The sequence below is a fragment of the Stenella coeruleoalba genome (assembly GCF_951394435.1).
Source record: "Stenella coeruleoalba genome assembly, chromosome: 19".
NCBI classification, from domain to species: domain Eukaryota; kingdom Metazoa; phylum Chordata; class Mammalia; order Artiodactyla; family Delphinidae; genus Stenella; species Stenella coeruleoalba.
This window is the reverse complement of record NC_137165.1, coordinates 40,815,378-40,841,928: the sequence shown is the minus strand read 5'-3', so window position 1 is coordinate 40,841,928 and position 26,551 is coordinate 40,815,378. Positions and strand designations below refer to the sequence as shown.

The following is a 26,551-nucleotide window of genomic DNA, read 5'->3' as shown; positions in this document are numbered from 1 at the left end:
AGGAGGAACAGGTCCCAGCCACCTCCCAAGGTCCTTTACTCGGCTTTAACATCCCCGCGTCAGCTACAGGGCGAGTGGTTACGTACGGGTGAGAGTCTGGGGGCATCAGGGGCCTGTGGGACCTGTGAGGGGTGGGGGGAGTTGGGGGGGTTCTCGGGAGATATGGGAGGCTGGAAACAGAGGGACACCAGGGAGGAGATGGGAGAAGCTGGGCCGGCATTCCTGCCATGCTGGGCTCAGATGGCGGGGGACACCTAGGACATTGGGTAGAGTTATGGAAGCGGCGTTACCTTTGAGTCCGCTCCCCAATTTTGAGAGCAGTTCACTGCAGTAAAAAGGGTAGGAAAATGGGCGGAGAAAGAAGGAGGTGGGTCCTTCTGGGTCTGCTGACTCCACTTCTCCCAGGGGTACCAAATTGGGTCTGACGGAGAGCTGGGTTTGAGGCACCACTCTTGCCCACAGAAAGCATCCTTGAGCACGAGGGCGCTGCTGGGTTCCCGCTTCTACAAATGCAGTCAGAGGCTGTGGGGGGGGGGGGGCGGGCTGATCTCCAAGGCCCTTTCCCACCAACCTGGACTCTGGAGGAGCAAAGGGTCCAACCCAGCAGGCCCGTGGGTGTCTGACTAGAGCACCAAAGTGGAGCTCCTCCCCAGCGCCCATAGTGGAGAATCACCTAACCCTTCCCGCCCCGCCCCCCTTGCTAAGCCCTTTGTTCCCACAAAGTCCCTGTTAAACCCAGGCCTGGCTGACCCCCTGGCTCACCTCGAAGTTAGAGGAGGTCCAACTGACTCCACCCCGACGGGCACGGAGGGCTGGGGATCCCGATCCTTCAGCCTCTGACTGCCCGCCCCGCGTCCATCCCCAGCGCCATGGGGGAGTGGGCGTTCCTCGGCTCGCTGCTGGACGCCGTGCAGCTGCAGTCGCCGCTCGTGGGCCGCCTGTGGCTGGTGGTCATGCTGATCTTCCGCATCCTGGTGCTGGCCACGGTGGGCGGCGCCGTGTTCGAGGACGAGCAGGAGGAGTTCGTGTGCAACACGCTGCAGCCGGGCTGTCGCCAGACCTGCTACGACCGCGCCTTCCCCGTCTCCCACTACCGCTTCTGGCTCTTCCACATCCTGCTGCTGTCGGCGCCCCCGGTGCTCTTCGTCATCTACTCTGTGCACCGGGCCAGCAAGGAGCCGGGCGGCGCGGCCGGCGGGGCAGGGTCGCTGGGGACCCCGGGGCGCCCGGGGGGCCGCCGCGCGCGCCGCTGCTACCTGCTGAGCGTGGCGCTGCGCCTGCTGGCCGAGCTGGCCTTCCTGGCGGGCCAGGCGTTGCTCTACGGCTTCCGCGTGGCCCCGCACTTCGTGTGCGCCGGTGCCCCGTGCCCACACACGGTGGACTGCTTCGTGAGCCGGCCCACCGAAAAGACCGTCTTCGTGATCTTCTACTTCGCCGTGGGGCTGCTCTCGGCGCTGCTCAGCGTGGCCGAGCTGGGACACCTGCTCTGGAAGGGCCGCCCGCGCGCCGGCCACTGTCGCCAGGAGGCCGAGCGCGACAACCGCTGCAACCGCGCGCACGAGGAGGCGCAGCAGCTGCTCCCACCGCCGCCGCCCGCCCTGCCCGCCAGGCACCCGGGCCCCGACCCCTACGCCCCGCCCTCCTATGCTCACCGGGCGCCGACCTGCGACAGCGAGGGCGGCAGCGGCCGCAGCAAGGCATCGCTGGCCACCGTCCGCCAGGACCTGGCCATCTAGAGCTGCCTGGGGCGGGGGTGAGGTCAGAGGCCAGACCCCACTACCCCGGAGCGAGAAGCAGCTCTGCAGCAACTGTTCGCAGGGTCCCCTGCCCAGCAGATGACACACAGGGGGCATGGCCCGCCGGGCAGCATCCGCAGCTCCCAGCCAAGCTGGGGACATCTAAGGAACTAAGGCCGGTCCTTGGTGCCGTCATCCAGGCAGAAAGGAAGGAGGCTGGGGGGGGGGGGGTTGGGTGCTGAGAGAAAGTGGACAAGAGGAGGGCAGAGCTAGTGCAAAGTGGAGGGTCCGGTGGAGCCCGGGTTGTTTTACTGGGGACAAAAACAACGGTGATACCAGCATCCCTGGGGGCCTCTCCTTGTTCAGACTGAGGCGTGGCCTCCGTGTGGGCCCTCTGTGTATGTACACACACATGTACACATACATACGGTGTGAGCTGTGGGTGCCCAAGCGCACGTCAAACCTGTGTGAGCTCTTGCGTGTGTGCGCATGCACGCATATAGCCTGGGAGAGCTCTGGTTGTGCACGCGTGTGCACAAGCACATGTCCATCCTCTGCAGGCTCTCTGCGCGCGTGGGGGCCTACCCCGTGTGCGTTCTGCGTATGCGCGTGCATCTGTGCGCCCTGTGTGAGCTGTGTGTGTGATCTCTGACGTGCACTGTGCGAGTGGCCAGGACCCAGTGCCAGCAGCAGCCACGGTGGCTCCCTCCCTACCTGCAGGGGCGTCACGGGATGGTCTGCCCTCCTGCTGGAGCCCACACAGGACGGGAGCGGGAGGGGAGGCCTCAGTCTGGGCACCATCTACACTCTCAGCCTTGTGGCCTGGGCAAGGTGGCTAGGCCCTCCTTTCATGGAGATAGAGTGGGGGTGGGCGGTGGGGTCAGAGGGCAGGACTGTTTTCTGGCTTCCCCCTCTTCACCCTGCCGCTGTTACCCCAGTCCATAGACATCCTCAGAAGAAACCTCCCCCAGAACGTGTGCTCCTGGCCCTGCATTTTCCCGCAGCCATCACCCGCTTCCCCTCCTCCCTCCCCGCCGGGGCCCCACCCCCGGGGAAATACAAGGATCTGTCTACGTGTCTGCATCCTTTTCCCCTCCTATCTCTCCTCTGCCCCCATCTTCTTCCTCCTTCACTGCCCCAGTGGGGATGCTCTCCGTAAGCAGCCAGCAGCAAACTGAAAACTCCAGGGGCCACCATCCAACCACGCCTCCGCGGCTCCACCATCCAACCACGCCTCCGGGGCTCCACCATCCAACCACGCCTCCGGGGCTCCACCATCCAACCACGCCTCCGGGGCTCCACCATCCAACCACGCCTCCGGGGCTCCACCATCCAACCACGCCTCCGGGGCTCCACCATCCAACCACGCCTCCGGGGCTCCACCATCCAACCACGCCTCCGGGGCTCCACCATCCAACCACGCCTCCGGGGCTCCACCAGACCCTGCCGAGCAGGCTGCCAGCGCCCCGGTCTTCCGTGTCCCCGGTCGCTTCCTCTCTGTCCTCCTTTTTCCTTCACGCCTCTTCCTCAGCTTTCCTGCCTGGCTCCACACAGCAGCTGGAGGAGTCTTTCTAAATAGCTCCCCTACTTACGTCCTTGGGGCTCCCCCATCCTCAGGGTAAGTCCAGCACCTGAACAAGGCTTTTGAAGCCCTGCACGTCTGGCCCTGCTTCATCAGGCCCCCTCCCCTTGGCTTCTCCAAGGTCGCCATGCCCCAAACCATGCCGAGTTTTCTGTTCCTACCAAGCACGGTACCCAATCTTGCTTCTAAGTGTTTCAACATGCTGTTCCTTTGCCTGGAGCGGCCTCCCTCTCTGCACCGCCCCCTTCCGCTAGCTAATTAATGCCTACCTGCCTTTTGGTCTCACCTGGGAAGAAACTAGATGGCTTCCTTTACAGACAGCCCAAGCCCCAAACCAGAGCTGGAGGCCCCAAGGCAGCACTACTGCTGGATGCATAGCTCTCTCCTCCTCACAGGCCCATAGTAGGTGCTCAGTAAACTTGGTCTGGATGAGGAACTGGTGGTGTTCCCCAGGCCCAAGCACTTATCCACGCTCACGGTGTGTGCTACCGTCCCTCCACCTACAGTGAGTTCTGCGTCTGCCGCCTGGACCCTTCCATGCAAACTCAGATGTGAATGTCCAGCTGTTTTCCATATACATTCATTCAACAAATACTTCTTGAGCACATAGTGTATACCAGGCAGTGTTCAAGATGAGCACTGTTTCATAGGAAGAGGAGGTGAGCCACCCATATAATTCCAAGTTTTCCATTAGCCACATTACAAAGTGAAAGGAAACAGGTGAAATTCATTTTAGTAATATATTTTCTTTAAGTACTTTTCAACACGCAATATAAAAAAAGTATCGAGGAGATGTTTTATATTCTTCGTTTTGTACTAAGTCTTTGAAGTCTGGGGTGTGTTCTGCGCTTGGAGCACATCTCAATTTGGACCAGCCGCATATCTAAGACTCGGCCGCCACCCGTGGCGAGTGGCTGCTATTAGCAGATTCAGGTGTTGGGCTCCAGCGGTGAACAAAACTTGCCCCTGTGAAGCTCACATTCTGGTGGACAATAAATATAGACTGTACCAGTGTAAAGAGTAAGGGGAGAGAGAGTGACACCCCTGAGGAGTGACGGGGAGCAAGAACATACCAAGTTGCCAGCCATGAAGCTTCTCCAGGAAGAGCATTCCCGTTGGAGGGAATGGCGAGAACAAAGGTCCTGAGGCGGGAATAAGCTGGAGGTCTTGGAGGCCAACAAGGAGGCTGGTGTGGCCGGAGTGGAGTGAGGGGCATGGAGGGGGTCACCAGCAACTCACATGGTGCCCCAGCTTCCTTAGCTCTCCTCTCAGTTGCTGGGGTCCCCATCCACCCTGGCCACCTCCGTCTGTTGTTGCCAGAGCCCGTCCTCTGCCCGCCTTCCATATCCCATCAATCACCTGGTCCTCCTGTTTTACCACCTAAGCATTTCCTCCCCTTGGCCACTCTTCTCCACCCCTTCAGAGGCTGCCCAGGGTCAGCCGGTCACCGATGGCCTGGGGTACTCCCTTCCTAGCCTCTGCTCCCGCCCCCTGCAATTCTAATCTGAACACCTCACTCACTAGCTTCAAATCCTTCACTGCCATTGCCCTCAGGATCAAGTCCAGCTCCTGAATTGGCCTTGACCAGCCCGTCCCAGCCTCTACAGCTTCACCTGTTCTGCCTTTTCCACCGAAACCCAAAATGGTTAAAACACAGAGCTGGGGATAGTTTCTGACAACCAGGAGCTTTTTATTACCTCTGCATTCCACCTGGCTAACTCTTCCCCTTAGAGATTTAGCTGGGAGAGAGCACCTGTTCCGGGAAGCCGTCCAAGCCCTGCTTCAGGCCTGGTTAAATGCCTCTGCCCTGTGCTCCCATAGGCAAAGCCCACGTCAGCCCTCGATGACCAGACTCCAGCAGTGGTTCTCAACTGGGGGCGATTTTTCCCCCCAGGGGACATTGGGCAACGTCTGCAGATATATTTGGTTGTCACAGCTTGAGGGAAGGTGCGACTAGTGGATAGAAGCCAGGGTTGCTGCTAAACACCTACTGTGTGCAGGACGGCCCGTCTCAGCAAATAATTCATAGCCCAGAATGTCACTTGTGCCGTAGATAAGAAACTCTGCTCTACAGTGAACTATGAACCATCCAGCGCAACCTCGAGCCCCAGCAGCAAAGTTACTATCCCAAGGGGGGCGCTTCGTAAGTGTGGGCGTCACTGCTTTAGTCGTCACAGGGAGGGGCACCCTCTTGGCATTTGGCGGGTAGGGGCTAAGAATGCCAATGTCCCCCCACAATAAAGAATTGTCACACACTCCTTTAGAATGTCCCACTGACATTTACATAGTGAACAGCCTCTTTATAATTACCTGACCCTGTTTTACATATAAAACATTAAGGGTTTAGTTTGGGACTTTTTTTTTTTTTTGGCATGGTTTTATTATTCGTTCTTGGTTTTTATCCACCCATACTCTTTAATTTTCCTGGGCTCCTTGTACAGAATAGCTTCCGACCTTCTTACTTCTTTTAAATCCAAATGTTCATTAAAAAAAGAGAAGCAAGTATAAGACTGTGTCCTATCCGCCCAGTGATTGGGCCCAAGCATTGACACGTGGAAGTTCACAGTACTTTCCCTGAATTTCTCCTTTACAATATCGTCTGCCAGCGTGGTGACTTTTTAAAGCATGTGTTTGGTATGTTATGTTAAATTATGTCAGGTTCATAAAGAAACCTGTTAGAAAGTGTTAGAAAGTATTTGCTAGAGGAAGAGAGCCTCGGTCCTCAGCACCCTCTCCAGCCTGGGCCAGACTGTGACATAAGTGAGGATCTGGCGCCACCTGATGGCTGAAGTATAAATGGCAGGTGGACCCCCGTGGAAGGAACTCCTCCCACCCAGGAATCTCTTCTCGCCCAGGCGCCCCGCTAACCCTCCCCAAACGCAGCCTCCACTGCCACCTCCCCAGACGTCCCCGTCCCCAAGATCTTAGTGCCTGATGCCTCTTCAAGGGCTTCAGGGATCCAGGAAAGAGCCCTGGCTGAGAGGTAGGAGCCCTTAGTACTGTTCCCCGATCTGCCACTAACTTGCTGTGTGACCATGGGCAAGGGCACTGCCCTCTCTGGGCCTTGATGTGTAGTGGCGGGGAAGGGGGGGGAACTGGCTTCTGAGGACCCTCAAGGCCTGTCACACTCCATCCTCTCAACCAGGAGCATCCAAGTGCCCTGTCGCCTGTCTGTCCTCTGCCTCCTGCCCACAGAAGTGAGCTTAGGGGTGGACAGGGGAGGGCAGGACAATTCTTCCTGGAGGCAGAGGGACAAGAGGGCTGGCCTCCCAAGTTTCCATCCCAATCCTGAGCTCTTCTTAGTTTGCGATAAGCCCCTGACCCAGGTCCCCATGCCAACTGCCGCTCCTGCTGTGAAGGTCATCTGTGGTCACTCCAAAAATAGAACTCTGCCACTAAGTGACCCCCCCAGACTCAACCTCTGGCTTCCCAAGGGCTAGGGACTCTGAGGGCCGAGGTGGCTTTCTCCCTCGGAACGGGGACTCCCTGAAGGCGCAGGCAGGCTCTCCCTTTCTCCCCTCCCCCCACTCCACACTGGGATCCCTAACGGGCTGTGGAAGCCCCTAGACCAAGGGCTTTCTAAGGGCAGGCCCATCTCCTTCCACACGGTCTCCAAAGATCCCAGCACAGCAAGGCAGGCTCTGAAGGCGGCTTGGCCCCCCCAGCGCCCACAGCTAACCCCCAGCCCCTGCCCAGACACCGAGAGAAGGCGGCGAGGCAGCGAGGCTCTGAGGCACGTGTAGAATAAATATAACTTTATTCTTTATCCAGTAGATCTCAGTGGAAAGTCCAACAGTAACAGGTGCACCAGCGGGCTCTGGGGGGATGAGACCCCAACCCCGGGGCAAGGAGGGCAGGGCAGAGCCAGCTCCCCAAACCCAGGGGTGCAGGGGTGACGGGAGGGGGCCCCCTGTAGGCCCGTCCTGCGGGGCAAGGAGGGGGCACGGGGGTGGGGTGGGGCAGGCCAGGGAAATGGAGGAACTCGGGCCACAAGTGTCTGCCGGCCCGTCTGTCCACTGTGTGTGTGTGTGTGTGTGTGTGTGTGTGTGTGTGTGTGTGTGTATCTGGGGGCCCTGTGGGCGGTGCTGGTGGCTGTGAGGCTGGGGGGCAGGGGCAGCTCGGATCCCCTGGCCAGCCCCTTCACGGGGCTCGGGGGTGGGGGGGCTGGAGGGCTTCAATGATGTGGGCTCTGATGGGGAGGCAGCTGTGCCAAGGACAAGAGGCTGAGAAACACACGCCTTTATGTTCTGAGGCCCCCTTGCTTTGCCCCTGCCCCATCTCTTGGGGGAGCCCCCTCCTTCCAGGGGTTGCCGGGAAACTGTCCACGCCCAGTGGTTAGGCAGAGGGAGAGGGGAGGGCAGGCCTCGGAAAGTTAGTACTTCACAGTTTTAAAGAGAAAACTGAAGAGGAAAAGGCTGGGGAGGAGGGCTTGGGGGCACAGGGACTTAGGGAGAGAGGGGGCCCCTTCTGAGCCACTCCCCTCCCCCAGGACCCACCCCCCTCCAGCTCTGAATCCAGCTCCCCCCAATACACCGCACAGATTCCTTCAGTATAAATGTGCTTAAAATGAAAATTCTTATTAAAAAAATCAAAACCAAAAAAAAAAAAATTAAAATAAAAACAAAACCAGCAAGAATTAATACCTGGGGGTTGGTACGGCAGGGTATGTACAGGGGGAGTCCCCCACCCCGGCCCACCCCCTCTGTCACCAACCGAGGCAGGGGGGCTCCCCAACGGGGGGGCAATGGCTTGTGAGTTCTGAGGATGGGGGAGCCAGGTCCTGGCATTTGCTGGTGATGAAGATGTGGAGAGGTGGGCAGAGGGGTGTCTTGATGAACACGAGGCCCCCGGGCCCCATCCTGAGGCCCGGGACCAGGGGTCCTCACTCAGTCCTTGCCCCCGATGTCAGCCCTGACATCTGCAGGAGCGGGCAGTCCATCGCAGGCCCGGGCCTCTGTCCGAAGAGTCGCCACCGCCTCCCTCCGGTCCCCCAGGGAAGGGAGGACAGGTGGGGGGCAGGGCTGGCAGGGGTCGCATGGTTGGTAGAAAGGCAGAGAAAAGCCAGGGCACGGGGCAAGGGCTGTGTCCACGGGCAGTCACGGGGAGTGCGTGGCCGGGCTGCTTCTGTTTGAGCTGGGGCTGAGGCTGGGGCTGCAGCTGCCGGGCGGGGGAGCCAGGCCACCCCCATCCCGCCCTCCGCCCCCCGCTTGTCCGCTCAGAGTGTCCAGGCCCTCTGAGTTCTCCAACATTTCCTGGATGAGAGGTGGCATGGAGCCCGGGATCTCCATCTTCAGCGTGATGACCCGCTCAGCCCCTGCAGGAAAGGAGGGACAGAGGTCAGCATGCCCGCCCTGCTCCTCCAGCCCCACAAGCAATTGTGGCTCCAGGAGGGAGGGTGGAGGGGGTGGGAGGGTCAGTACTACCCATATCAGCTTCCACCGTGCACTGAACTCGGGGCTCAGCTCTTTGACATAAGGCAGCCCTCCTAAGCCCCCACGGCTGAGGGGCGGCAGGGCAAAGTGGTCCCAAACTCGGGCTCTGGGGTCAGACTGCCTGGGCTTGACACTGGGCCCTTCCTATGCGCTGTGTGCTGTGGACTCTCCTACTGACATCTCGAAACAACTCTGTAAACACCATCATTATCCCCACTCCTCAGATGGGAAACTGAGGCTCCGAGCTGCTGTCTGACCTGCTCAAGGACACACACCCACACAGTCTGGCTCCAGAGCCCTTAACCACCATGCAAAGATGACACTGCCACCTTGGGGCTCACAGGCAGGGGTCACCCACCTAGGCAAGGTGGGGTCCGGTGAGTGGGGCATCACATGGGCACAAAGACGTGGGATGTCAGCTCAGATGCAGGAGGCCTGACCCTGGACGTGGACGGTGGGTCCTGGGCCAGGTGTTGGGGCCCAGCCCCAGCAGACACATGGGGCATCTCCAGGTGTGGGAGCCTCACCCTTAGCACTGATGCTTCGCAGGTCTGTGATCTTCATCAGCATCTTGGGGAACATGTGTGGGCGGCTGGGCCTCCGCTTCCGCACATAGACCTTCAGTGCCTCAAGCAGCGGCTCCTGAAGCATGTCCACCCTGTCTGGCTGCTCCAGGTCCTGCCGGTCTGAGGAAGCAGAAATGCCGGCTGAGTAGCTGCCCTAGCCCAGCGAGGATCACAGCTGCACTTCCAGCCTTGACCACCAGGGGGCACGCCTGCCCAGACCACGGGCTGAGCTTCTCTGCTGGGGGGCGGGGGGAGGGCGGGGGCGGTCCCCACACAGAAAGGCCCTGAGAGGCTCTCAGATGTGAGCAAAGAGGGGCTGGGGACAGGGGTTGCCCAAAGGTCCCCCTGAGAGCCAAGTTCATGGAGGTGGGATCCCTGAACACAGGCAGTGCCACCTTAAGTAGAGACAGGTCTCCCACTCCTGCCCATTATTCTAGACACCAGCCTGATAAGGTAGAACTCATAATAATAAAATAATGACAGCAGCCAACATTCACTGGGTCTTACTCTGGGCACACTGTGCCTTATTTATTATCTCCTAATCCTCCCATCAACTTTATGAAGGGAAGACCATTACTGCCCCCATTTTACAGAAACAGAGGCTCAGAGAAGTTCAGCAACCTGTTGAAGGTCACACGTTTGGCCAGGACTTGAACCTGGGTGGTCTGACCTTCAAGTCCTCACTCCTAAGCCCCCTACAAGGAGCACTGCCTGGAAACGGAACCAGAATCCAGGTCTCCATCACGACTCCCTTGCCGTGTGGCCGCAGACCAGACCCTGCTCCTCTGGGACTCGGTTTCCCCCTCTAACAGGGGTCTGACAAGGGTCTGACAGGTCCCTTTCTGATCTGATGATCTCTGAGCTTCTCCCCAGGAGAGGCTCTGGGGGTCACACCACCACCCTGGGCCTGGCCCCCAGACCCAGGCGCCCTGCCCACCTCCACAGATGAGGCAGATGGCACTGAGCAGCCCGGTCTCAGCATCGTCCATCTCCAGGGGCAGCAGCTGGTTGGCGAAGGCGAAGACCAGGTCCGTGAGAGGCCCGAAGCCGGCATTGTGCATCTGGGTCCGGTTCAGGGTCAGCCCATCCGAGAAGGTCATTGTGTCCTGCTCGGGCGTGTACCGCGTGCAGATCCGCAGGATCTGGGTGCAGAGGGTTCTCGGGTTCAGGAACTCACATCCCCCAGCGCTTCTAGCACCAGCAACCCCCGAGGACCACCTGGCAGGCAGCCAGACCAGTGCTGTCCCATAGAACCTGCTGCAATGCTGGACACGTTCTACGTCTGCACCGTGCAGTACAGTAGCCACCGGCCACGATGTGGCCGCTGGGCACTTGAAATGTGGCAAGTGCAACTGAAAAACTGAACTGAATTTAATTTTAATTAATTTAAATTTAAATAGCCACACATGACCAGTGGCCTCTATATTATTAGACAGCTGATCTAGCTCATCCTGCCTCCACGCAGAGAATTAAGAGGGAAACTAGAATTTCCAAGAAGGCAAAGACCACAGGATTTATGCCTACAGTTCCCAGGACTGGGTACGCAACAAGAGCTCCGTAAATGTATACTGTCTTCAACTCTCTCAAACCCTGATCCTGCCTCTTGCATCCCACCTGCCACCCCACCCCTATCAGGAAGAGCAGCCTGGTCACGTCCCACCACAACATTCCACATCTCAACCACCTTAGAGGTGGTCCAGAAGGGACAGGTGGGCTGAGCCCATCAGGGAAGACAGGGAGGACAGTCCTCCCTCCAGCCCTGGATTTGACCATCCCATCCGCCCCCATCCTGCCTCCAGTCCAGCCCACCCTCTGGCCCCAGCAGATGCCCTGCAGTCCCCTGAATCCAGCTGGTCCCACACCAGCAGCCGCTTCACATGCCCCTTCTACAAACTCCTAGATGCTACCTCCTCTGGGGCGTCCTCCCTAGGGTCCAGCAGTGTGGCTCTCTGTCCTTCAGGGAGGGGACAGCCCTCCCCCATCTCCAGCCAGCGCTTATCACAGTTTTGCAAGCTCTGTTTACATATCTGTTGCCTCCACCAATAGAAGATTTTCGAGAGGGGACAGTGGTGTGTTCACCTCTGCTCCTGACACCCAGTTCAAGGCCTGGCCACACAGGGTCCCAGGAGAATCTTTATTAGACTGAACAGATGGGAAGACGGGTGGTTGGAAGGAAGGTCCGATGGAAAGATGGACTGAGGGTGGATGCATGCGTGTATAGCTATACGGGTGACCCAGTGCACATCCGGGGGCTGAGTGGCTAAGTGGACACGTGGGGGAGAGGAAGGGTGGCTATTTGGGTGGGTGGGTATTTGGACAGGTCGATTCCAGATGGACGTTTAGGGAGGTGGTTATTTGAGTGGCAGGACATCCTCCAAGGACACGGGGGTAGTGCCCAGGTGGGCAGGGTGCAGACCCTCACCAGGATGTCCAGGCAGGCAGCCTTGAGAAGGGTGATCTGGTCCGCAATGGTGAGGGTGGTGAAGCCGGGCAGCTGCTTGGCGAACTCCACAGTCTTAATGATGCACTTGGTGGAGAGTTCACTGAACTTGTCCCAGAGGTCAATGTCCAGAGAGACACGCTGTTCTGAGCTGTTGTTCTGGGAGGACGGGGGAGAGTGAGGGCCTTCCCCTCGTGGCACCCTTCTCAGCCTGGCTCCACCAGCCCCCGCAGACCTGCCCTCTACTGCCTTCACTTCCTGAGAGCTCCTTGATGGGAGGCGGCGGGGAGAAAGGGGAGGCGGGGTGGGAGTGGAGGGGACGCGGCGGTGGCCCAGGCAGGGGTGCGGAGGGGCAGGCCTGGCAGAAGAAGGGGTGCCCCCGGGGGGCCGTACCGTAGTGTATTTGCCCAGCTGGCAGAGGGCGGGGAAGGTCTCCTGATGCGCTTTGCGCACCTTCTCGATGAGCTCCCCCACCTCCGGCGTCAGCGTGTAGCTCTCGGAGCACTCGGGCTTGGGCGCCTCCTTCTTCTTCTTGTTTCGGTCGTTCCTCACGGCTGTGGAAGGGCCAGGCCGCGCGGTTAGAGGGCAAGTGCGGCCGGCGGTTCGTCCCCAAGCCCGTCCATCCCCAGCCCGAGCTCCTCCCACCAGACCGAGAGCAGCCGGCTGCGCAGGAGGCCACCCGGCGGGGGCGCGCACATGAATGCGTACACACGCGAGCGCACAGGCAGGCGGGACGGCAACACACGGTGCCCCCCCCCGCCCCCCGCCGTGCCCACCCGGGCCACACACCGAGGCCTGCCCCAGGGCCCCGTGACCACCGCACGCACGCCTGCTCTCCCACGCATCTACTCCAGCTCACACTCCGGGTGCGCACGCGCGGGGGTCCAGGGCTGAAGGCACGTGTGCCGAGTGTCCCACGTCTGGGCTCGGCCTCCCTGCCTCCCGCTCCCCCTGCCTCCAGGAAGGACCGGCTCCTGCCTCCACCATCCCCCAGCCCTCCGGGCAGCCGTCTCCCTGGGGTCCCGGGGATGGGCGGCCAGGCGAAGAGTAGGGCTCCCCAGCCTGAGAGTGGGGTCCCGGGTGGGAGAATCTCTCGGCCCATTAGCCGGGGGAGCTGACAAATCACCGGGGGCGCTGAGCCGCACACACCACTCGGCTTTAAAGAAGCGATGGGGTCGTTACCAGCCGATTAGCCCAGACACACAATCACTCACAGGACCAGTGGCGGCGGCTGCTGACGCTGGAGGAAGAGAGGGTGGGGGTGGGGGGCCCAGGGAGGGGCAGCGGTGGGGGGGGGCAGGCATAATTTGGAGATCACTCATGTCGATTCTGCAAATTCAATAAAGTGCAAGGGAGAGAAGAGAGAGGGAGAGAGAGAGTGGGGGGATAATTTGGGAAGAGAAAATTGCAGCTGTGACAAGACGTTTATCATTCGGAAGCTTTAATTCTATTGAAATGGCAGCTGCTCAGCTCCGGGGCACAGAGCAGCCAGAGAGGAGAAGGAGGGAGGGAAAGGGGGAGTTGGTGGTGGAAGGGAGAGGGGGTCCCCACCCTGGCCCTTCTGTGATGAAAAGCTCTGGGAGCGGAAGGTGGCAGAAGCAGAGGGAGGAGGTGGTTCCGGGCCCTGCAGGGAAGGGTCCCAGGCCTGTGGGTCCCAAGTTGTCACCCGCTCTGCAGCGCACAGCAGCCACTTCCTGGGCTCCGGACAACGCAGCCCCTTCCTCCTGAGGCAGGAGGTGGCCGGGTGCTGCAGGATCCCTCTGCTCCTGTCTGGGGCTGCTCGTGTCCCCCCCTCGTCCCCTCCCAGCTTCCTTCTTCCACTGCCCTGCCCACAAAGGGCTAGAGGGTCCTGCAGCCCCCTCCCCCACCCCATCCCCCATGGCTCAGGCACCATGGCAACGGCCACGCAGACAAGGAGGCGTCTGTCAGCGTCATTTATCTCTGACATCATCAATCACCGGTCACCACGGCAACACCCATGATTTCAACACAAGAGGGTCTCCCTGTCCAGCCCTCCCTCTCTCCCTCCATCGGGCCTCAGCTGAGCCCAAACTGGAAGCCCCCGTTCCTCTGGGATCGGGGAAGTCTCAATCCTCTCTTCCAACTCCCGGTCCCAGGTTCCACCAGACAAAGGCTCTAAGATCCCTATGCCTGCAGCACCTCCCCGGCCCCCCCCCCCCACACACACAAGAAATACCCAGCAGCACCCCTGTCCTGAGATGCACAATCCGGAGGGACTCGGGGAGGCCTCTGAGCCCCACCCCAAGCCAAGCAGGGCCGGCAAGCAAGGCAGCGGGCGCAGACACACGCATGCACGTGAGCGAGCACACGCAGCCCGCCTCACGCGAACAGGAAGGGCTGTCCGCACAGGGACACACAACTCGTGAGACAGACAGGTCCCTGAAGCTACAGGTGAACCGTCTTCAACCACAAGTCTGCACACCACGTCACGAGCACGGCCGTTCACATCCACACACACATCCCCAAGCCCCTGATCACCCAGCTTTAGGGGCCAGGCACTCGTGCCCTGCCCAACGCACGGCCCCGCCCTGCCCACGGCACTCACACTCCTTGGACATGCCCACTTCGAAGCACTTCTGCAGCCGGCAGTACTGGCAGCGGTTCCGGGTCACCTTGTTGATGATGCAGTTCTTGTCCCGATGACACGTGTACACCATGTTCTTCTGGATGCTGCGGCGGAAGAAGCCCTGGGTATGGAGGGCAGGGAGTCAGGTCAGCCACACCCACAGTAGGAAGAGCGCTGGCCCGTGGCCTCAGCCGTGGGAGCAGAGGGCCAGGTGGCTGCTGCCCCCAAGGGCTTCGGACATCAACTACCTGAGTAGACCAGATAAGGCAGAGGGAAGGGTCCACCTACAAGGATACCCCGAGAAGAATCCCAGTACCTGCTGCCTCAACACTGCAGGTGGGCAGAGGGCTTCCCCCAACCCACACGCATAGACCCAGCTTCCTCTCTCCTGGGGAAAAGGACCTCGGGCTGCTGGTGAGTCAAGTAAAGAGGCAGATGGGGCTAGAGGAGAGAGAGGCAGAGCTCTGGAACCCACAGCCCTGGGCTCAGAGCACAAGAAGAGAAGGCAAGCAGGAGGGGCCACACAGACACACACACAGGCTGGCCAGACAGGTGGAGAGCGCGCTCAGGAGCAGGGCAGCAAAACACACATTCGTTAACCAGGCAGATGCGCACAGACTGATCACAGGTAGACCAGGCTGGTCAGGGGCTGCCCACACGGGCTAACAGAGAGACCGACAGACAGGCTACGGCAGACCAAGAACAACCAGACAGGACAGGCAGACACAGAGTCCAAGGCCTGGTGCTTTGCGCTTATCTCTGCCCCACACTGAGGGGCAGCCCAGGGCCCCAAGCCTCAAAGCTGTGCAGCTTCGGAACCCCAGTCTCTGGGGAAGAAACGGGTACAGAGGCTCAAGCCCTGGGGAGAGGAGGAGGAGAGGCCATGCCCACAGCTGCTGGGAAGGTGGCAGCCACATCTGCACCCTGGAGCCAAACATGGGCACGTGGAAATCCAGCCAGACTCTGGGAAGCCCACAGCCTGGGCACCTGAAGGAGAGGCCAAGGCAAGGCGCCTGCTCCTAACGGCCTCCTGCCAGGCTGCCATGGCGAGGTTCAGGCAGGGCCACAGAGGGCAGGCCTCCTGGGTCCCCAGCCAAGAGCCAGTCGGCAGCTAGCTCACCATGGCAACCCGGGCATCGGTAGCAGAGCGGGTGTACACCCTGCCAGCTGGAGGATGGAGATGATGGGGAAAAGAGCTGAGGCAGGAGGGGGACCTCTGGTTTGGGGGACCCCTGCTCATCTACGGGGAAGGAGGTTCTGCTGAAGGCTTCCCCTCCTCCAAGGCTGCTGCCACCTCCCGCACAGAAGTAAGAGCAGCAGCTTCAGGGACACCCACTACCACCACCACCACCACCACCACCGGCACAGTCCCAGCCCTCGGCAGTGGGAACATCCCGTTTATCTAATCAGGGATGTCCTTCCCAATGACCCCCTCAACTCACCTTGCAGCCCTCACAAGCGCTGACCCCATAGTGGTAGCCTGAGGATTTGTCTTGACAGACAAAGCAAGGCTTGTAGATGCGGGGGAGAGGGGGTGGCGAGGGGGGGCTGGGCACTATCTCTTCGGAACTGCTGCTCTGGGTCTCAATGGCTAGAGAGACAAGAGGAGAAGGGCGGTTAGAGACCCAGGTCACCATCCTTAATACAGTGCCCACCCTGCCTCCTGATCTCTCCCAGGAGCCTCTCCCAGCCACCCCACTGCTGCCAGGAGTCAAACTCTGGGGCAGGGACACGGTCTCAGGAAACCTGGGACTTCCCAGCCCGACTGGGGAAATGGGGCTGCCGATGAAGCTCCAGCACCCCCTCAGTCCTGCCTGCTTCCGCAGGACCCCACCTTCAAAACCAGAAGGAGCAGATAATAAACCATCAGATTTGTACACGGATGTGGCAGTACTTGGCGCTTGGGCGTGGGTGTCAGCCTGGCTCCACAGCCCTGGACTCTGGGCAGCCCCGCCCCATCTCCCCTATGTTAGGAAGGAGTTAAGGCCTGATGAGGAGGGAGGGAAGAGGACACAAGCTGGGGACAGAGGAAACTGGGGTCAACAGGATATTCAAAGCCGGCCACTCCCCCACCCCCTCTGCTTCCGCTCCCCCCTCCACCCCCTCTGCCAGCAGCCACAGCCCCTCCTCCACCCAAACAATCCCCTGGCCAGGGACCCAAGGCAAGGTGTGCACAGTCACAAATGCTGGGGCACAGCAGGTGGGGACTCCCTGAGATAAGCAGGGGGACCCCCTGGAGACAGGGAGAAGAATCCCTGTGGGCCCCGGAAGCCCATTGCTCTGGGTGCCCCCTGTCTGGGGGGAAAAGCATGACAAAGGGGGTCTGTTCCCATCAATGCTCTGTCTGTCTGGCCTCCATACGATACTATGTCCTGTGTCGCGGTTACTATTCCCCTCCCCTCCTGTTATTCAGCTCTAAGAGGGCAGCCAGGAGGGTGACCTAGCCAGCAAGGGCAGCTCCCCCTACAAATCCTCCCCAGTGCCTGGCCCCATGCCCATCACCCCAGGCAGAACAGGGGGGGCTGTCTGTGCCCGAAGCCAGGACAGCTGGGGGTGTACTGTCCTGGATGAGAACTGTGACCCAGTCAACCCCAGATTCCCAAGGGGCCACCCAGCACCCTACTGAAGCTTTGCTAAGTCCACGTGCCCAGGGCCAAGGAGGGGCAAGGATGCCTCCCTGAGGAGATAGATCCCTGCTTCCTCCCACATCCCAGAATCCCATCTAGTCTCACCCCAAACTCCAGCACACGAGGTTCTGGAATTCAAAGGGGCCCACAGTTCCTGCCCGAGCACCTCATGGCTCATGTGGCCCCGAAGCCCAGGCACGGAGAAAAGCAGCACGTGGATGGGGGCGGGGAGCGGTGGGGGGCTGGCTAGCTGCATGCTACCACCCTCCCCCTTTACCTGCAAACACAACTAGGGACTGCCAGGCGGTTGCTGACAGGGAGCCAGGCCAACAACCTTGGCAGGCCTTCCCTGGCTCTTAGCTGGGCCTGGGCACCACTTCCCTGGTCAGCCCGGCCGACCAGCACTGCTGTGGCCCCACGTCCCTGCCCCTGCCCAGAGGGCGGCCTGCAGCAAAGGATCAGTGACTGCCGACACCAGCCCCGCACCCAGCCGGACTCATCGCTGACCTCCCCCACCCTCTGCTCCTCACCCCAAATCGAACCGTCCTGGCCTGGTTTTCCCCACCTCACTCTCCCAGAGGCCAGACAAGCAAATCAGACAGGCGAGAGGCCTGAGAACAGCTGCTGGGGGGGGGGGGCGGGGTTGGGGGGCCTGGGTGAGGCCAGGAGGCAGAGGGGTGAGCGACAAAGGAGCCCTTTGTTGTGCTAACTTTTTCCAAGACGTAAAAGGAGTCACAATAGACAATCCAGACTGGTGGGGGGTGGGGGTGGGGTGTCAAGGACAAGGGGGTGTGGGGAGGATCATGGCCTAGAATCCCAGTCAGAGTTCTGACCAGAGAGGAAGGAGGCTCTGACCTCCCTCCCCTCCCTCTCTCCCTCCCCTCATCCAGTCTTTGCCCTGGACCCACCTCCCCCAAGGCCCGACCTCTAAAATGGACCAGAGGAGAGGGGGAGAAAGGACAGAGAGAGCTTTGGGGTATGGAGTGGGGTTGAGGGGAGGGGGCCGTGGGGAGACACAGGGGGTACCCAGATGAGGGACAGGCAGCTTAAGACCAGGGACTGACTGGGGAGGCAAAGGTCTGTAGAAATTTGGAGCTGAGGCAAAGTCCAGAGGCTGTTTATGAAACTGGAAGAATGTTCTTTTTAAATTGCACTTTTTGGCAGGACGGGGGAGATGACCGAAGGTGAGGGTACACAGTTTGGGCTCATTGAGGCCTCCCTGCGGCCCACCCCACAGCAGCTGGCTGCCTCTGAGGCTATCACACTGGTCTGCACGCCCCACGCCCAGCACATCCCCACCTGTCACCCAGGTAACAGCTCTGAGGTTTCCCACTGTGCCCTTTGCACCCAGAGCCCCGGCTCAGTCCCCACCTCCCGGGCCACCAGCCAGCAGCCAAGGGGAGCAGGGGCACTCTAGGACGCTCCCAGCCTCTGCAAGAGTCAGGACGCAGCCTTAACTCTGCACACCCAGCGGGGGAAGGACTGCCACGGCCTGGCCCCTTCCCGCTCACCTCCCTCCCCAGAGGCCCCAGCCCACAAATCTCTCCTCTTCCTGCAGAAGGACGAGGCGGGAGAAGCACCACACCTTCTCAGCTCAAAAGTTCCAGCGCCCAGCGAACGGATGGCACCGGCCCAGGGAGCCAGGCGTCCGCTCCCGCCCGCGCTGCCAGGCTGCCCCTCCCCCGCCCCCGCTCGGTTCCTGGTGGGCAGAACGCTCCGGAGTCCCCGCGCCCCAGAGCCGCTCGCAGGCCCGCACAAGGGGCCGGTTTCCTGGAGGAGATCTGCAGGAAATCAGCCGGGCCCCCGGCCAGCGGCTCCCCTCCCAATCCTGCTGGCGCCCGCTCCTCCGCAGCTCCGCTGGCAGCCCGCGGGGAGGGGCGGGGAGGGGGCGCACGGCGCTGGGCCTCGCCCTTCCTCCACCCCAGAGGAGGGTGGGGGTGACTCTGGGTGTAGCGCGGCGGCGGCGGCGGCGGCGGCGGCGGAAGAAGGCCCCTACCCAGCGGCCGCCGATAAGCATCTCCCCCCCTCCCCCGACTACGGGCATCCACGTGCTTCACATTCTTGGACGTCTGGGAGCGGGCGGAGGCGTGAGCCGCGAGATTGGTGGGGGACAGATGGAGAGCCACATCCTTTGTACCCCTTGTCCTCTGGCGCCCCAAAACGGGGATTCTGGGGGAGGGAGGCAAGGTCCCCGGGGCCCTGCAGGATCGCGAAGGTCTTCTCCCCAAGCCCACGTGCAGTCTCTTCCCACCTTTGGTGGAGGTGGCAGCAGAGAGTGGAGAACTCGGTGTGAGGGGGCAGGAGGGTTCCTGTCACCAGAGGACCTACACACACCCAGGGGTTCGGTCATGAGCCCGTGTACTGTAGACACACTCAAGTCACCACCCCCAGCTTCCAGGCCCTCCCAGCCTGTACCGCACCACAACCCTCCCAGCCACTTTCCCGGCCCACTAAGCTTTGGGGGCAGAACCCACTGCCACAGACCCGACACTCCCGCCACGAGAACAGGGGAGCCGGGGCCTCTGGCTCCACGCTGCCCCACACACGGTGCGGGGGAACAGGCCTCCACTTCCCCCATTGCCCGAGGGCCTCCAGGCTTCCCCCTACCTCGCCTGGCCAGTTTGGGGCCAGAAAGAGCTGAGCTGCCCCCAAGGGCTGGAGCCCAAGGCCTCGGATCCCATCTCCTCCCCAGTCCTCTGGCAAAAGTGGCCAAGGCTGTGGAGGGAGTGCCCATGGCAGCCATGCCCCAAGTATCCCACTTAGCAGGGAACACCTTCCTCCAGTTCTGGAAGGATGGGAAGAAGGGTCCCAGTGTGTGTCACACCTCTCGCCTGTCCGTTTTTTTTTTTTTCCTAAAATGCACCCACGCGCACCCCGCCCTCCCTCCCACGGTCTGCAGCCTGCAGCCTCCCAGGCAATCTGCCCCAGAGGCAAAGGTCAGGGGGCGGGACAATAAAGGCTGGGGGTGAGGTGGCTCTGAAAGGGGCAGGGATGGGCGTCTCTGCACCTCAGGTCTCTCTTCCCAGAGCAAAGGCATTGCGGGTTGCCCTTCAACCTACTGCAATCTGCCAGGCCCCCAGAGACCCACTCTACCCCTCCTCCCTGGCAGGCAAGGGAGAGGCAGCCAGGCCGGGAGGGTGGGAGAAGCCCCCCAGGGAAGAGTTGAGCCCAGAGCAGGGGAGAGGACAGAACCGGAGCCAAGTAACAATAACGCCTAAGCACCGCTCTCCCCCACCAGGTACACTACCTCACAGCTGGGTATAAACATGCCCAGGTGTGCACCCCAGGCACTCACAGCTCCCGCCAGTGTACAGGGCCTCTCCCTTCCAGGGAAGCCTGAACCCAGCCAGAGGACGGCGAGGAGAGGAGGTGCCAGGACTCCAGGGTTCTCATCAGCAGCGGCCCTCTTAAGAAGGGACAGCCCAGTGCCTGCCTCATCCCCAGGTGAAAACACGGTAACAAAAGGACACGGCTGAGCTGCGAGGGGATGCAGCCCTCATTTCCAGAGCAGCCCCAGACCCACAAAAAAATCAAACTCATCCTCCAGAGAACAAACCGTATTAGGATCATGGGGAGGGGGATTCTTCCCACCAGAGTAGCTTCTCCCCTCCTTTCCTGGCATAGAAGCCTGTGCCAGCCAAGTGTCTAGGGCCAGGACAACCCTCAGATGGACAGGTGCCCTTCCCCAAGGTGTAAGGGTCGGTTAGGCTGGCCGACGGGTATCTGACGGAGTTGCCCCTTCCTGCCACACCCCACTGCCAACACCAAAGAAATGGAGCGCTCCCCTGACATTCAAGAGCTGGGGGCAGCGGCTGTCGCCCGGGACAGGCTCTCCCCAAAGCTTTGGCAGGGGTGGGATCTGGGGAGGAGGCCCCTCCTCCTAGAAGCAGACAAGCCCACAGATAGGACCTTTACCCCACCCTTCAGGGTGGGAGAAAGGACCACTCAGCTGTGAAGCTATCGGATTGCAAGCAAGAAGAATATAAACTGGGGGCAAGGGGCTTCACTTCCCCTGCAAAAAGTGGAAGGAGAGATGAACAAACGTTTCCTGAAAGGAGGAACCCCCAAAGTTCCTCAGTCCAAATACAACAGAAATAGCGCCCAGGGTTACTCGGGGGAGTCCAATTGTCCAACAAGGGCACCCTACTTTCAGCAAGAGAAACAAGGGAAAGTGGAGGGTAGGGTAGAGACAAGACCCTCACTACGCCCCCAGGCCTGCATCTCCTGGTGGAGCGGAAGCCCTACAGCCCACCCTCACCCCCCAGCTCCCACAATAGGAGGGATAGGCCGGTACCTACAGTGGTTTGAGCCATTCCAAAGCGGAGTCCGGAGCGGGGTGGAGTAGGGACCGGGGGCAGGGAGCCCCTTCTCCGGGAGCAAACAGGCCCGGTTCTGGTTATAAAAATCCACCACCAGGAAGGGATTGGGGGTGGGGGTGAGTCCCCCCACGTCCACACTCTCGTACATCTTCCCCGCGAAGACAAGAGGTCCGGGCGGATAAGTCCTGCGCGCCGCCTCCCTCACTCAGCCGGCGGCGCCATCCGAGAGCTGCTGGGGGCGAGGGGCACGTCCCCCCCGCCCCGACTGGAGACCCGGGCCGGGGGCCGCCCTCTGCCCTTAGTCCCGCGTCCAAGTCGGCCGGCCGCTCTGCGAGTCCCAGGTGAAAAGCAGGGAAGTTGTGTGTACTGGGGGCGGGGGGACTGGGGGGGGGGTCCTTCGGCTGACCCCGGGAACGCCCGGCCGAGGCCCGGGAACTCGGCGTCTTCACCTCGAGGGGGCTCCCGTCGCGAGTCTCATAGTGTCCGAGGCAGCGTCCCGCGGCTCCCCGAGTGCGCCTGCCGGGGGCGCGATCGGCGCGGGGCGGGGAGTCACCGAGCACTTCCTCCTCCCAGCCGGGGCTCCCGGGCTTCTCCGGGACGAGGATTCCGGGTGGGGTTGGGACCGCGCGGCTCCGCCTCCGCCTCCACCAGGCAAGGGGCGGCCGCCCTGCGCTCGGTCTCCGGCGGTGCGCGCCGCGGGCCCCCAGCCTACGCGCCCCCTCCCCTGCAGTCCCACCCCCTTTCCTCCGCCCCGTCCCGTCCAGGCACCGCCCCTGCCTTAACCCTTTCCCGGCGGGTCCGGCAGCAGCGGGCGCCAAACCGGGAACTGAGAGGGAGAGGCGGGCCATGGAAGGCAAGTGGCGGGGAGCCCGGGCAGGAGGAGGAAAGAAGAGGGGACGGAAGGGGTAAAAGGCTCGAGAGGAGGAGTGCACGGAGTACTGACGGAGGCTGGGGACCGGGAGAGGAGGGGGCTGCTCCAGGACGGAAGAGGGGCGGGCGTCTCCCCCGTCCCAGTTCCGGCTCCCAGCCTCCCCCGTGCTTTGGTCAGTCCCCGGCCCCGCGATGCCAAGGCGAGGGAGGTGGTGGGCGGGAGGAGGGGGATGGTCCCGCTGTCCTCCCCCAACACACACCCCCACCCAGCCCGGGCCTCATTTGCCTAATGCAATGCGGCTGAACTCTCTCTGAACTCGCCTGGCGGCGCCTCACCTCCGGGTGACCCACCCACCGCTGCCCGTGACATCACCCGCTCGCCAGCCTGCCCGCGGGGCTCACCCGCCAGCCCCCTGCCCGGTCGGGCCGCTCCCCCGGAGACGCGGAGAGTGGCGGCAGGAGGCGAAGGTCTGGGGTGCGTGTGGCCAAGTGTTAGCGCCGTGCCGGGTGTCCCGGGTATGACATTGTGCAGCTCGGGCACCGCGTGGGAATGAGACACCCGGCTTGTGTCATTGTCTGTGACATCATGTGTGACTCCGGCCGCCCGCCCGCCGGAACCCGATGCGGCAGCTCGGGCGCTTTGACACAAACGCGTGCAGAGGGGGCTCTCCCCGCAATGCCCGGCGTGCTTCAGTCGAGCAAAGCCCCGCCCAGGGTGTCTCCCACAGGCGGAACCAGCATGGGCCCCCCACCGCACCGTCTAGCCCTGGAGAGAGAAAAGGAGGGGCTGGTGCCTTTCAGCTGACCACTTCCTCCCGGAAGCCCTCGGGATGCCGGTTTCACTGGAAGAAAGACCTGGGTTGGGTAGGTGCAGGAAGGCGCGGCGGGGGGGCGGGGGGGGGGCGGGGGGAATGCCCCAGGAGAAGAGAGTATCTTATTGCTCCCTCTGACCCTGCAGCAGAGCTCCCTCATTTGATAGGAATTTACGTGCTTCCCGAGGATAGAACCGTCTAAAAGCCAGGTTCCTAACATATGTGGTCATTTAATCCTCACAGCAACTCGTAAGAGATAAGTGGTATTATTCCTATTTTACAAATAAAGAAACTAAGGTCTTAGCAAGGTTAGGTGGGTTGTCCAAGATCACACTGCTATTAAAGGGTAGAGTGAGTATTTGAACTTTCTGCCATCAAAGCCCATATTCCCACCATGCCAGGCCGATTCAAGGAAAACTATTTTCTGAGCACCTCCCAGGTGGATACCCTGGGGAGCCTGCCTTTGCAGACCTTATGGTGCAACAGCCATTTAGCAAATAATCACAAATATATATATTTATGTTTATTACTGCATATTATAAATAATTGCAAACTGAGATAATTGGTATTATGACGCAAGTAAGCACATAAAGTATGCTTTGAAGAATTAATGTAGGCACCTAATTTAGGTTGGAAGGTCAAAGCAGAGACCTAAAGAAAGTAGAAGTTTAGAAGTTAGGTAAAGAGTAGGAAGGAGTGGAATCCCAGTAAAAGAGCCTGTGCAAGGGTCCTGGGGTTACAGACGTTGGTGAACTAACAGAGGACATAACATAAAATTCAAAAGAAAAAGGAGCAGAGGCCCAGGCTGGAGAGGTGGGCTGAGGCCAGACCAGGTGAGCTTGCTGGATTTTATCTCAAATGCAGGGAGAAACCACAAAAAGGTTCCAAGCAAAGGAGAGGCAAGATCTGATTTACAGTGTTATAAATCAGATTTAACCGTGTGAAGCTGTATGAAGAATGGATGGTAGGAGGGCAAGAGAGACCAATTAGAACAGTCCAGGCAGCACACAATAGCAGCACAGCCCAAGAAACTGGCAGTGGTGATAGAGGAAAGTCATCAATGTGGCGGGGGGGGGGGGGGTCGGATAGGGGGTAGTGTGGGAAAGGAGGTAGCAAAGAGGACTCTGGTGTGTGGCTTGTGCTACAGAAAAGTTTCCAAGAGTGCGAAGTACAAAAGTCTGCTGGGCAGGTGGACGGGTGAGTGTTGGGCTCCAGAGTGAGGTCTCACCTAAGTGAGGTCTGGGCTGCAGGTGGAAGGCTGGGTGCAAGCCTTGGCTGTCTATGAGATTGCTGGGGAGGAGGGCAGACTGCTTCCACAGCCCTTGGTATCTCCTCCCAAACGACGTAGATCCTGGGCACCAGTTATGTGCTAGGCCTTGTGTTCACAGCTTCAAGGTACTAACGGATCTGGGGCTGTCCCTGCCATCGAAGACCTGGTGATCAGTAAAAGATCTCCCAAATGATACAGCTCACTGCAGGTACCAGGTGGAGAGAGTCACTTCATGGTAGAGAGATGAGTGTTGTTAAGAGAAAAAATAAGGACCTGCGGGCCTTCAAAGGAGGGAGCGAGTGAGCAAGGAAGCGGGAACATCTGTGAAGGCTTCTGAGAAGAGGCGGTATTCGAGATATTCCTTGAAAGATGGATAGGATTTCCGGAGCTAGAGAAGTGGAGAAGTCGGGGTGAGATGCCTGTTCTGGGCAACAGCAAGGTCATGGGGCAGGTCAGAGCAGAACGCAGTGTCCTGGGGCAATGGGAGAAGAGGGAAAAAGGAAGGTTCTGGCCGCCTGGGGGGGGGCAGCGGGGGACGTGCGGAGGACCGAGTGGCAGGCCTGGGGCCCCGTCCTCCTCTGCCGTGTCCCCCACAACTCCTCCAGGACTGTGTGCTTAGCAGGCCCTCAGCAGGTATGGGCAGAACTGAAGTGGCCTCCGCTTGTGCCAGGCAGGGGTCCCTCCAGTCCCCAACCCCATCTGGAGGGGATAACAAACAGGACGTCATGAGACCCGGGGCCAGACGGACATCAGGTCCCAGTACAGGGTAGCCATCCCCCAAGACAATGCCCGGCTCCACCCAACCCTCGTCATCACTGCTTTTGCAGGGTACTTGAAGCTCGCCCAGGCCCTCACCAGCAAGCAGGTCACCGTGGCCTCATAGCAACTTGCCCAGCAAGCAACGAATTAGGAGTCTTGCTTTAAAGAGGAGGAAACAGACTCAGACTCGAGAGAGGTTGAGTGATCTGCCCAAGGCTGCGCAGGAAGAGCTGTCCTTTAAGACTTCTGCCAAGGGGAACTTGGGCCGTGGGCTGAGGTTCCCAGCAGCTCAGAAGTCAAAATGGGGAGGGGAGGGCCTCTATTTCTGATCTAGTCGGGGCAGAGGGCCTCCAGTCTACCCTGGGAGGTCCAGCTCCATGGGCTGTGCCCCACCACTGAAAACGCAGAGAAGGAGGGCGTTGTAGGCACCGCCCCAAAGTGATTTGGAGAAGGGAAACACTTCCTCTTTCCACAGACACTACCCCTCAAAGGGTAGTCAGGGCCTGCACTGGCACATCCCCATGGGCACAGGGCCCTTGGCACGGGCAGACACAGTGTCTCAGGTCTTGGCCAGCCTAAGAGGACAGGCTTCCTTCCCTGAGTCCCCTCCCCCTGCCCATGCTGGGATCCTGCCCTGAGGGGGCCTGTGCACTATCAATGCTTGGAGATAAAAGGTGAGGGGGCCGCATTTTCATTCAAAACCCTGTCCAACAGTCTTTTGGCTGACTCTGCATTTTGGACCCTAGGGAGGGCACTGCTAGCAGTCCCCCCTCTCCCTGGGCTGTCCCTCCTATTGTCCAGGGAAAGAGTGGGCAGGAGCAGGGGGAGGGAGGATACAGACTGAAAAGGGGAGTGGCAGAGGAGAGGGAAAGGAGAAGGGCTCACACCCTCCAGTCTCTCCAGGCTCCCCCAGACCCCAGGGCCACACAGCAAATGTGTGGATGGAAAGGAAAAGTCTGGACCCAGTCTTTCGGGGCTCCCATCCCCAGCTCCTCTACAGATAGCTTCCAACCTCCCTGCCCCCACTCCACAAATGGAAACAAAATAAGAACGGTAGCTTTTACACTCTGTTCCTACAGTGTCTGTCTGGATGGAGATGGAGGGAGGGTGCCCGCTGAGCTCTGCAAACTCCCCGGGCTGCAGTGGGCTGATCTGGGGGCGAGGATGGGTGTGAACAGATTGTATCCGCAGCTTCCAGGACAGGATGGAGATCTGGCTCAGGCCTCTTATCGGTCTTTCCCTCCAGCCTTCAGGATCAAAAACAGAAAAGGGGGCGTGGCTAGGGGGGAGGCCGTCCCCTACGCCCCCTACTGGGTGAAAGCAGAAGGTCCTGAGGCAGAAGCGGGGCTTCAGCCATGGGAGAGGGGGTTTTACCATGGCCCTGAGCTCCCCACACCCAGGAGGGCTCCCCACAATACCCTCCCGCAGCTGCCTATCTGGATGGTAGAAAACAGCCCAGCTGTAAGGTCACTTAGCTCAGCCACTTAACCACCGGTGCTGTTTCCTCATGTGTAAATGGAGATAATGTCCCTCTCCCAGGATTGTCGGGAT

The 26,551-nt window shown here is 60.4% G+C and overlaps 2 protein-coding genes across 7 annotated transcripts in view; one reads left to right on the top strand and one right to left on the bottom strand.

The window, feature by feature from the left end:
- Positions 1 to 757: 757 nt before the first annotated feature.
- On the top strand, positions 758 to 1,736 carry GJD3 (gap junction protein delta 3; the record flags this gene model as incomplete). The annotated part of the gene is made up of 1 exon (XM_079904894.1): positions 758 to 1,736. Exon 1 carries the CDS (start codon positions 870 to 872, stop codon positions 1,734 to 1,736), a length of 867 nt encoding a protein of 288 aa, XP_079761020.1. The 5' UTR covers positions 758 to 869.
- A 5,339-nt stretch (positions 1,737 to 7,075) lies between these two features.
- Positions 7,076 to 26,551, bottom strand: part of RARA (retinoic acid receptor alpha) — a 35,567-nt gene continuing 16,091 nt past the window's right edge. For 3 of the 6 annotated variants that reach the window (XM_079904857.1, XM_079904858.1, XM_079904862.1), the window contains 7 exons: positions 15,786 to 15,934; positions 14,323 to 14,464; positions 12,150 to 12,310; positions 11,739 to 11,915; positions 10,254 to 10,458; positions 9,278 to 9,436; positions 7,076 to 8,632 (listed from right to left, as the gene is read on the bottom strand). In XM_079904857.1, coding sequence (XP_079760983.1) covers positions 8,415 to 8,632; positions 9,278 to 9,436; positions 10,254 to 10,458; positions 11,739 to 11,915; positions 12,150 to 12,310; positions 14,323 to 14,464; positions 15,786 to 15,934 — 1,211 coding nt within the window. In that variant the 3' untranslated portion in view covers positions 7,076 to 8,414. Of the gene's footprint in view, positions 8,633 to 9,277; positions 9,437 to 10,253; positions 10,459 to 11,738; positions 11,916 to 12,149; positions 12,311 to 14,322; positions 14,465 to 15,785; positions 15,935 to 18,555; positions 19,145 to 21,268; positions 21,993 to 26,551 lie in introns of those variants that run through there. The other 3 variants (XM_079904859.1, XM_079904861.1, XM_079904860.1) reach the window with 3 other exon arrangements.